The 11,184-nt window shown below is 34.2% G+C and overlaps 3 protein-coding genes across 4 annotated transcripts; 2 read left to right on the top strand and 1 right to left on the bottom strand.

Annotated features, from left to right (window-relative positions):
• The first annotated feature begins 1,952 nt into the window (after positions 1–1,952).
• LOC140822039 (basic leucine zipper 43-like) lies at positions 1,953–4,418 on the top strand. Its single transcript, XM_073182761.1, has one exon. It carries the CDS (start codon positions 3,374–3,376, stop codon positions 3,920–3,922), a length of 549 nt encoding a protein of 182 aa, XP_073038862.1. The 5' UTR covers positions 1,953–3,373; the 3' UTR covers positions 3,923–4,418.
• A 1,856-nt stretch (positions 4,419–6,274) lies between these two features.
• LOC140821742 (6-phosphogluconate dehydrogenase, decarboxylating 2-like) lies at positions 6,275–9,567 on the top strand. 2 transcript variants are annotated; one of them, XM_073182321.1, is made up of 3 exons: positions 6,275–6,402; positions 6,487–6,552; positions 7,756–9,567. In XM_073182321.1, exon 3 carries the CDS (start codon positions 7,763–7,765, stop codon positions 9,230–9,232), a length of 1,470 nt encoding a protein of 489 aa, XP_073038422.1. In that variant the 5' UTR covers positions 6,275–6,402; positions 6,487–6,552; positions 7,756–7,762; the 3' UTR covers positions 9,233–9,567. The 2 variants fall into 2 exon arrangements, with proteins under 2 accessions (XP_073038422.1, XP_073038423.1); XM_073182322.1 differs by having other exon boundaries at positions 6,293–6,386.
• A 384-nt stretch (positions 9,568–9,951) lies between these two features.
• Positions 9,952–10,843, bottom strand: LOC140822060 (uncharacterized). Its single transcript, XM_073182786.1, has 3 exons — positions 10,656–10,843; positions 10,347–10,415; positions 9,952–10,141 (listed from the first exon to the last, which is right to left on the bottom strand). The coding sequence occupies exons 1-3, from the start codon at positions 10,710–10,712 to the stop codon at positions 10,067–10,069; spliced, it is 201 nt and encodes a 66-aa protein (XP_073038887.1). The 5' UTR covers positions 10,713–10,843; the 3' UTR covers positions 9,952–10,066.
• Between the last annotated feature and the right edge of the window lie 341 nt (positions 10,844–11,184).

The following is an 11,184-nucleotide window of genomic DNA, read 5'->3' as shown; positions in this document are numbered from 1 at the left end:
CCTAAACTTGTAGTTTTATGATGAATGATTAGGTAGGAGCATGATTTTTTAAAGATATGCTGACGGGAGCCTGTGCCTTGAGTGGGTGATATTTGTAATTTTATTGGTCACTTCTCACACGCACGGTTTTTGTCCAATCACATCCCTTTTTTTTTCTTTTACATATTCCAAATCATTTTGCGTTGTGAGGAAATATGACAAGATAATAAAGTTTCAACATAAAATCTACAAGCTTAAGCAAATCTTAATCTTTTATTTTCAGAGTATGAGATGTAAGAAAATGCGACACATATCAGAGAAGAACAGTCGTGTAAGAAATGACGACGGTCATTGCCTACGATTTTTGATAAAACATGCGCACGCAAGCTCAACTTTAGAAAATTGAGATGCATACACGATTCTTCTTTTGACTCGCGGCTCCCAATGGCCGATACACTCATCGATTGTATGAGATACGCCTATAAACAGCGGTGATTGAGGTCCCTAAGCACATACCTCAGAAAACAAAATACACCACCTATCAAGAGGGTTGAGTGCTTAGAAGACATCAATCGGAGGAAAAGCAGAAAAAGTTTCAAAATTTGAATTCAAAACCTTGATTCAAATTTGAGACTTTGATGTCATATCAAAATTTAAAATTTCATACCATCTGAAATTATGGAAAAAAAAACTTTATTCAAGAAAAAACAACGTAATACATTTAAAGATAGATCGAGATATGTACACTGAAGCCCTTTAATTCTATTTGGTAAATTTAAGGGGTATTATAAATATAGTTTTCTTATCAAACATCCGTGCATAAAAGAAGATTCAAAGAGGGTAAAGGTGATTTCATCCCTATTTTAATTTTAATGATAAATAAACAAGGAAAAGCCACATTCAACGCGGGCAGAAAAAGTAATAACAAAGCAAATTATGTTCCAGAAAGTTTATTGAAATCCTCTTTTTTTTTTAAAGGTCTTTATAAATATTATTTACGTGTGTGTCTGTGATAGCATATTTTTTGAAAAAAATCATATATATATATATATATATATATAATATTATTGAGAAATAATATTATTGATATATATAACACGATATATATATATATATATAATATTATTGAGAAATATTTAAAATTTCTGGTTTTTTTAGAGTCGAGAAAGAAAAAATCGTTTTTTTAAAGAACTGTGTTATCTAATGGAATCGGGTGATCATTGAACCTCATCGCGTTTGAAAACACGTTTTTGACACCCTGTACAACTCAAAAAAAAAAGTGTGTATAAATGACAATTAAATCAAAATCAGTGGTAAACAAGATACGCTATGGTAAACATTATAATAATTCTTAAAATATAAAGATGTTTTCACTAATTAATGTATAGTATTTAACTGATAATAAAGAGTTACTTCCGTCAAGAATTACTTAAAATAAATGATACAAGGACATCTTCCTGAATATACATAGGTTCGTATTGTCCTGTCCGTCCGTCCCTACACTAATTAATTCATGTAATTTACGCTACATGTAGTCATTTAAACAATGCCTTCTAAAAGATCAGTCAAAGAATATGAAGATCAGCTTCAATAATTGTGCAAGAATTTGATATCTTTGCTTCCTTTACAAATAAAAAAACAAGAAGAAAAAGCAATTGAAATGACAGCATCCTCTTAAAGCCTATATCTTTTAAGTCTATCAAGAAACTAGATTTCGTCACTTTGGTCAAAAGAAAAATGGATTATTAGATACACCGAAATCTATCGATATTTGATTAGTGAGCCACAATTCCTATAACCGATGAATAATTACAAATTTTTCTTGAGAAAGAATATCCTCGTATACAATTCTAAGCATTTATGCATAAAATTAAATCGCCATGTACCTCTCCTTCGATGCCACGTTCTTCGTTCCTATTAACATCCTCGAGTTGGTTAGATAGATGATCATCACCTCTTGCATAACTTAGAACACTGTAGAATATATATCAAAGGAAAGGGTATGATATCCAACCAATATAGCAGAATATTACGCTTGTTTAGTTGTTGTTGATAAATATATTAGATAGCTAGAATGTAGCATTTTAATCAAAGTCATATAAATACAAGAACAACAGACAAAAAGGTAATAAAAAACACGATAGACTAAAAAAATTTATCAATAAAGTAAACTTAGATCCCAAAGTAAAGCAACGAACACCAACAGTACAAGATTTTTCAAGCTGCGTACAAGAAATTGCAAGTTTGTATGGTTATGAAAAATCTGATCTTTACAAAAGCTATACACTAAAGTGGCAAGCTTTTGATGAGCACTGCCATTGACCACTCCATAAATTGGAGTTAAAGTGCACACGTTGGGGCATAACTCATTCAATAATGATTCCTTTGTAAAAGATTAATCGGGAATACCTAGAGTATCTTTACACCAATTGTTATAGCTTCATCCGGAACAAATTCACCTTTATGAATTTTAAACATACAGGAACCAACAGTTATTGCTTTCTAACTCACTAATCATCAATGAAATGCTAATATCACTGTTCCAAATAGTGATCACACACAGTATCTGATGTTTAATTAAGATCTCTCTTTATCACCATAATGTTACAGTTTAACAGGCCGGGTTTTGAGTCCCGGTAACAAAATATGACCAAAATAAAAGAGTTTATAAAAAATTATTATAAAGACTATCCACCACAAAGCTTTTATTTCACAATAATTTATGTGGAGTGGCTGCGTAACATCCAGGGAATGAAACCAGCTGGAGTGAGATAAAATAAAGACTATCCACCACAAAGCTTTTATTTCAGAATAACTTATGTGGAGTGGCTGTGTAACATCCGGCGAATGAAAACAACTGGAGTGAGCTAAAGTAGTAGTCATCGCCTCAACTAAAACTCACGCATAAATAATTTATCAAGAAATTTACCTTGTACTCGATTAATATTTTCATTTTACGGTGTTATACGTCACATTTTTTTGCCCTATAAAGAAATTATCAACCGATGCGAAGACATGTGCATCATTTTGCACGAGTGCATACTTGAAATGCAATTTAAGAGCATTTTCTTTCACATCTACACAAGCATGTATAAATGTGTCTCAGACATATACCTGAGTTTCTTTAAACCAACTAATTAATCCACCATTCAACTAATTATTTGGTCATAATGTTATTATACACGTGATTGTCATCATGTTGCAATGATCTCATATCAAGAATTCTACTGTACTCTAAATTGATTGAATATCGTACCCTACAGCACCTTTTTCCATCCTATAAATTTACCCCTTACCACAAGTCTCTCTTGCCTTCAATCACCAACTTTTCTTCCCCTTTAAATCTCCCACACTCTCATTTTCAAAGCATTTACGGATCAAAACCATTACAGAAATGCAACAGGGCGAACTCTCCGATCTCGAATATCTTTTTCCTCCAAACTCGACTTGTTTCGAACCCCATTTCTGCATGATCAATAATAACAATATGGTACCAGAAAACCATTTTCACTCATTTCCCAAACCGTTGTATCAACTCAGCATAAATCCACAAGCTCGAGAATTCAACCCTCAATCTACATGTCTAAGCAACAATAATTCGACTTCTGATGAAGCAGAGGAGCAACAATTTAGCATCATAAATGAGAGGAAACAAAAAAGAATGATTTCTAACCGAGAATCTGCACGTAGATCACGTATGCGAAAGCAGAGGCACTTGGACGAGCTTTGGTCGCAAATCGTTTGGCTTCGTAATGAGAATCACCAACTCATTGATAAACTGAACCATGTGTCAGAGGATCACGATCGAGCGGTTCAAGAAAACGTTCAGCTGAAGGAAGAAACCTCGGAGCTTCGTCAAATGATTACTGATATGCAGCTTAGTAGTCCATATTCTAGCCTAATCAAAGAGCTTCATGATGATCCTTGCAATGATTTACCTTAAAATTCTACATGAAGGTGGCCATAATTCTCGTATTTCCTTAATATCTTTCATTGATGGCCTCATTGTAATGGTTGTTGGATAAGATTAGTAATCTAATAAAATCTCGGGATATTATCATAGTCATGATGCCAAAAGGTTCGAATAATACTTGGTAAAAAACTAATTTCCTCCATGAAAAAGGAACTAAATAAGCAAGACCTGTACGAAAGTGTGGATATCCATCAAGGCCAAGCATGCAGCCAATTTAGTTCCAATTCTATTCGTAATTTCCAACGAAAGAAATCGAAAGCTTCGCGACAAAGTACAATCTTCCTAATAATTAAGTTTTCTGGCCACTCATTGACTCTGCTACGCCATTGTCTCACAAATGAATTTTTCTTTTTTTAAAAAAAATCATTTCTTACCCAAATTTAACTTGCCTCTCGGCTCTCGAGATAAATCGTGCCCCCTTTCCACCAAAAGTTTTACTTCTTTTACATTGCAATATATTGTTCTTTTTAAAACTATAGTGGGTTCGCAGCAGCACGCACGCACGCACGCACCAAAACCAATATTGTGAAAAAGAAGAAAGAGCAACAAAAGATTCAGAGGCATGAAACTTAGTTGCCTAGATTCATTCAACAGACAGAAGAACAAATAAACACCAAAAATCAAATGCACAACTGAAGCCCAAACATACATTTTTTAACAGCATTTCCAACCAGTTTTAGCATTAAAAATAGTCCAGATTCATCAGGGTTTCATTCCAATTTTACTCATCAAGATTCAATTGCACTCGATACTCCTTCAATTAGGCGCGATTGAGGGAAAACAACCGAAAAACAGACCGTAGCAGTTAGCACGTAGATTTGCCGCATTTGTTATTTACACAATAGACCCTGAAAGTTCCAGATATTTTCGCGGGAGGACACAAAGCTTGGGGCTTGAAGGAGCAACTGTCTAAGTGAATATTTTTGCATATTTTAATTTAAAATTTTTATTTTAAAAAATATTACAAAATTTAAAAACTTTCTTTTTATTGACCATTAATTTTTTTCTATATTTAATTTAGCCAAATACATGAAATTACTCGAATCCAAAGAGCTATATTGAAAATGCGTCACAAATAAACATTAGAGATATCGAACAAGAACATTCCAGCTATAATCTAAAAAGAATGAAAAACAACATAGTTCAAAAGGAGAATTTATGAGAGCAATCAAGCCCTTGACCCTGTGGGTTTGGGCCTCAAGTTTAGTAGACTTGGTTTGTTTAATAGTCTCTGTAATATAACTTAAAAATTAAATAAACATAAAGCCCATTTTTAATTATACTTATTATCGATTAAATACTAATATTTAATCGATAATAAGTATAATTTTTGTGTGTGTGTGTGTTTTATTTCGTGGAAATGATTAAAGAAACAAACGATGTTCAATTTGAACGAAGAAGAAAGCTTGTGGAATTTGATTATTCTCGTTGAAATTTAAAAGATGTTGGTTATGTTGAAAGAAGGCGTGGGGATGGTTGAGCATCCAACACTAAGGATCCGATGTTCACATTGTGTTGACCAAAATAAATTGCATCTATTATTTAATAATACGATTATTCTGAAATTTCTTCCACAAATTCGATTTTGATGTAGTAAATTCATTTGGATTGTGTTTGTATAGAAAGATTTAGTTATGAGAAGAGAAAAGCGAGGATTTGAAATCATTTGTGATGTTCAAGTATATATTTTTGTTTCCATTTCAATTTATTCATTCGGAATCCATATATCTCAAATCTCAAAAAAAAAATATATATATTTTCATCTGAATATAACCTTATCGATGAATTTGGGTGAAGATTTATCTCGGATAATTGATTGGTATTGCATTTTTAGAGGTTGCTTTGGCCAATACAGATGTTGCAAAACAAAAATTTGAAAATAAAATAGTATAAATTTGAATCATTATAACGATTTATCCCTTTCAAAAATAAAAATAATATATATATATATATAAAGATTTATCTAAATTAAAATTAATAAACTGATAATAATAATAATAATAACTAGTATAAGATGCACATGCATTGCATGTGCTATTATTATTTTTAATTTGATCAAATAATACTAAATAATTAATACGAAATTATTTTCGATTTAGAAAAGTTGTTCGATTTAAAAGGGAAGTTTTATTTTGATTTTTTTCTATTTAAAATATGGAGTGACTTGAAAAGATTTTAAGTATGGTAAGAAGGGTAATTATGGAATTAAATATTTTGGTGTCCTCAAAGGTAGTTATTCTAAGACACTCACACTTAATATAATAGTATAGATAATAATAATAATAATAATAATAATAATAATAATAATAATAATAATAAATAAATAAATAAATAAAGGAACCAAATCCACCAACCACCTTACACGGGGAGACTTCGAACAAATATCAGTGGGAAGAGGAGTTGGGCCAAATTTGACAAGCTCGGAAGCGACAAGGTTTCCAAATTATTTGGTACTCTGCGTATATTTCCTTCGTTTTTGATTATTTTTTTCCCGGTGTTTTCTTCTGTATATTAATGTGATCGATCCATTGCAGATCTTTGCTCTATCGGGCTCCCTTTGATTTCTCAGTAAAGTCGATTCACCTGACCACGGATTCAAGGTTCGGTTTCTCAATATTTTCTGATTAATATTATGCAATGAAGGGTAAAGTATGGATGTTTACAGTAAAGAAGTTGCTCATGTTGGTCGGTTTTGATTTCTTTTTTATGGATGTGTTGATTGTGCATTTGCATTTCTTTTGTTTGGGAATCGCCGCGCGAATTTTCTTTCTTGTTCTCTTTGCTATCGTTTTCCATTTACTTGCTGGTGCTGTTATCTTTGATTTATTTTATCAATAAAGCCATGATCTTGCTGAATTTGCTTGCCGTTTGAGATGTATAATTTAGTGAAAATATTACAGTTTGAGACTTTGTGGATCTGTTTGGTTGGATGTCATGCTATTTCATTTATTATGTCATGAGCAGGGGGCATGGGGCCGTTAACACCTCTCATCCGAGAAAAATAATAATTTTTATGACTCATTTTTCAATTCAAGTTTGATCTCCAAATTCAGATCAGTTGCCCCAGCTGTCTTGACCTTGCCCCCTCCCCAAAATTCTTGGGTTTGTCCTGGTCTTGAACAGTGGAGGGAAACCTTTTTGAAGGGGCGTCTTAGCCGACTACCGTGCGTCTGCTGGCTTTGCTCATGATATTATGATTTAATTTACAAATCAGGATGGCTGATTCAAGGGTTTGATCTTGAGTTTGTCGTGATAGAAAGTTCATACTTTGAGAAGATATGTCCGAATGAAATTCAAAGCCTGGTAGCTTCTTGCATTGGCAATTTTTATAGCTATCTGGAAATAAATAAAGGCTAAGTTTTATGAATATTGTTGAAGTTCCTTCTATATATGTCTTGAAAGATAGACCAAGGTTAAAGTCCTCATACTATATGATTATGTTTTGAAGTCCAACCCTGTTGAAGATTGAAAATGACGCTTGGTTTGTCCTGTTAGTGTAATTTGATACAAACGAGTAATCATGAAATGTAAATGATACGGATAATGTTGTATCTGAAGTTCTCGGCGGTTTATTCTGAGGAAGGGTCGTGATATTTTACAAGACTCACTTCAGCTCCTTTTTTTGTGGGAAAAGAAATCAACAGGCACTGTAAATCTTACTCGTATACTAATGATTTTGATTGCTATTTGTGAAATATAATAGTTAATAGTGCTCTTTTTTTCGGAGTTTTATGTAGCTTTCTTTGTTTACCACATATCAAAATTGAAGTTTCTTGAATAGTTGTATGTTTCGAATCTGTCAGGAAAAGCATGGCTGCTCAATCCCCAAAACCAACTAGAATCGGTCTTGCTGGTCTTGCTGTCATGGGGCAAAATCTAGCCCTCAACATTGCTGAAAAAGGATTTCCCATTTCCGTTTACAATCGGACTACATCTAAAGTTGATGAGACTGTTGAAAGAGCAAAACTTGAGGGAAATCTTCCTGTATTTGGCTTCCACGACCCCGAATCATTTGTTCATTCCATCCAAAAACCACGTGTGATTGTCATGCTTGTCAAAGCTGGTGCTCCTGTTGATCAAACCATCAAAACTCTTTCTACTTACATGGAGAAGGGTGATTGTATCATTGATGGTGGAAACGAGTGGTATGAAAATACAGAGAGAAGAGAAAAGGCTATGGCTGAATTAGGTTTTTTGTATCTAGGCATGGGGGTTTCTGGTGGTGAAGAGGGTGCTCGAAACGGGCCATCGCTGATGCCCGGAGGATCCTTCGAAGCCTACAAATATATAGAGGACATCATCCATAAAGTCGCTGCTCAAGTTCCTGATAGTGGACCCTGTGTGGCATATGTGGGAAAAGGCGGATCTGGTAACTTTGTTAAGATGATTCACAATGGAATCGAGTATGGGGACATGCAACTGATTGCCGAGGCATATGATGTACTGAAATCCGTTGGAAAATTGTCGAACGAGGAGCTACGCGATGTATTTTATGAATGGAACAAAGGGGAGCTTCTAAGTTTCTTGATCGAAATCACTGCTGATATATTTGGAGTTAAGGATGACAAGGCTGACGGTTATTTGGTTGACAAAGTCTTGGATAAAACTGGAATGAAGGGTACTGGGAAATGGACTGTTCAACAGGCTGCTGAATTGTCAGTTGCAGCTCCAACCATCGAAGCATCTCTCGATTCAAGATTCTTGAGTGGGTTGAAAGAGGAACGAACTGAAGCTTCCAAAGTGTTCAAAGCTGGTGGTTTTGGCGACATTCTGACTGATCAAGAAATTGATAAGGCAAAACTGATCCACGATGTTAGGCAAGCTCTATATGCATCTAAAATTTGTAGTTATGCTCAAGGTATGAATCTAATCCGAGCCAAAAGCATCGAGAAAGGATGGGATCTGAAGTTGGGAGAACTTGCTAGGATTTGGAAGGGAGGTTGCATTATTCGCGCAATCTTCTTGGACCGGATCAAGAAAGCCTACGACAGAAATGCCGATCTTGCTAACCTCTTAGTGGACCCCGAGTTTGCTCAAGAAATGATCGAACGACAGTCAGCTTGGAGGCGAGTTGTTTGCCTGGCAATCAATGCAGGCATCTGCACCCCTGGTATGTCTGCTAGTCTTGCTTATTTTGACAGTTACAGGCGGGAGAGGTTGCCTGCTAATTTGGTGCAGGCTCAAAGAGACTACTTTGGTGCTCATACTTATGAAAGGACCGATATTCCGGGATCATTCCACACAGAGTGGTTTAAAATTGCAAAAAAGATAAGTAATTAAGAGTTGACTTGTTATATTCATGACAAATAAAGAATGGGACTTCAATCTTGGATGCCTTACTTGGTCCTTGATAAGATATACTGAAGTTGTATCGACTTTTTTCTCCCTTTGTATCTTTTGTTGTTGTACTTGTGTATTAGCGATATTGCGGTCATTTGGAACACGCTGTTTCAGTTCAGTTTTTTTTTTTTTACCACTTTTGGCTCCTAATTGGATCTTCGTACCCAAGATTTGGCGACTTTTTGTGGATAAAAAAATATCCCATGTGAGAATAAACTCAAGTGGCGGAACGAGAGAGGGGCTGCTTTCTCCCGTCTTTTTTAAATTTTTCTATATATTTTTATGTTTTACATAAACACAAACATTTGAACTTTTGAAGTTTTAATTTTATCAAACTTTCAGGCTGTTGCTTCCGCTCTCCATGAACTCGTTCCTCTACCAAAATGATTAATGAACTTTTTGCCCTCGTAAGGATGCTTCATTTGTTTGAACATGTATTTATTTGTTAATCTTTGGTTTTACTGATTGATTATTAATTAATAAAAAATAAACAAATATTCACATGCTTTTCTCAAATTTGAGTAGCATCCGTGTGCTTGATCTTCACTTCTATTCAACTCAGAGCTTTTTCTTATTGCGTGTTTTATTGATTTTTTTAGGCAACTATTTTTATGTGCATTATTCAAATTTTTCTTAATGAACTTTAAAGAAAAAACGGATTATTCAGATAATAAAAAATTAACACCAATATGTTTTCTTAATTCCAAAGTGAAATCAAACATGCGTCTCCAAAATTAAATAAACCAAATAAATAGAATTTAACGAAGAATAAATTCATTTGTTCATGCCAGTTGCATTCTTCACCGCATCGACTGCACCTGCTGCCTTGTCCTGCACCTGCTGCCCTGCCTGAAAAGACATCCAAAAACCAAAATCATAGAAATTTCAGTACAAATCAATTCGGACCATCGAATGTCATTTTTTTTAAAAATGTCCATTAATATGTATAATATATACGTGGTTAGCTAAAATGGTGTTGGTTGTTATACGAATAACATTTTTAACACACACACACACACATATATATATATAGGTTTATATTTATAAGGATTACTTGTTGGATGGATTCTTTGGCAGATTGCGCAGCATTTGCCGTCTTATCCATCATCTGGTTACCCTTCTCCTACAATAAAAACAACACAAGAAAATAAAGGAGGAGAAAAAAAAATCAACACGTGAATCTAAATTTAGCCAATTCTGAAAAAAGTGTAGTTAGGGAGAGACCCAACTAGACAATCGCCCTTGTCAAATGAAAAATAATTCACCCCAAATTAACCAGTGCCCATCTGTGAGTGTCATGCATTAAGTGAATAGGAATGATCAAGAAAAGGAGGGTGCACAGAACAGTGTAGTCAAATTAAACCTGTGCCTGCCCTTTGGCCTGGCCGGCGTTGTAGCTTGCGCTGTGGGAGTTATCCATATTCTTCTAAGCAATGAACACGAAAATTAATTTTCAAGTAAAATACACACTATGAACACTACTCCTTAAAGCTTAGATTTGATGGGAATCTCACAGCATCGGGGACCTACTTTTATAGCTGTGGAGGCCTATTCACCGGTCGCCATGTGTATATTTGGGTCTATATATGCGGTAGAACTATTCAATGGCGATAGAATAGGGACGGCATTGAAAAAATCCGGCGCCAACTTCATGCAAAAAGATGGAAAAGAGGGCACGAAGAAATCTAATGGTTTCGGCGTAACGTTTACCGATAGATCAAATGGTAAAGCACGTGTATTTATACTATGTGATTTATTTTGTCTTATTTTAATTATAAAAATTTATTTATATATTTAATTAATATTTCGTTTTATGTTATAAATAAGCGTTATAATATATGTACAAAACATTTAAATTTGAAACATACAATCTTATTATTTTTGTACTTTTA

This window comes from Primulina eburnea, unplaced genomic scaffold (genome assembly GCF_022965805.1).
Source record: "Primulina eburnea isolate SZY01 unplaced genomic scaffold, ASM2296580v1 ctg739_ERROPOS11973397, whole genome shotgun sequence".
Taxonomy (NCBI): domain Eukaryota; kingdom Viridiplantae; phylum Streptophyta; class Magnoliopsida; order Lamiales; family Gesneriaceae; genus Primulina; species Primulina eburnea.
Note: the sequence above shows the minus strand (reverse complement) of the source record. Positions and strands in the feature narration are given on the sequence as shown.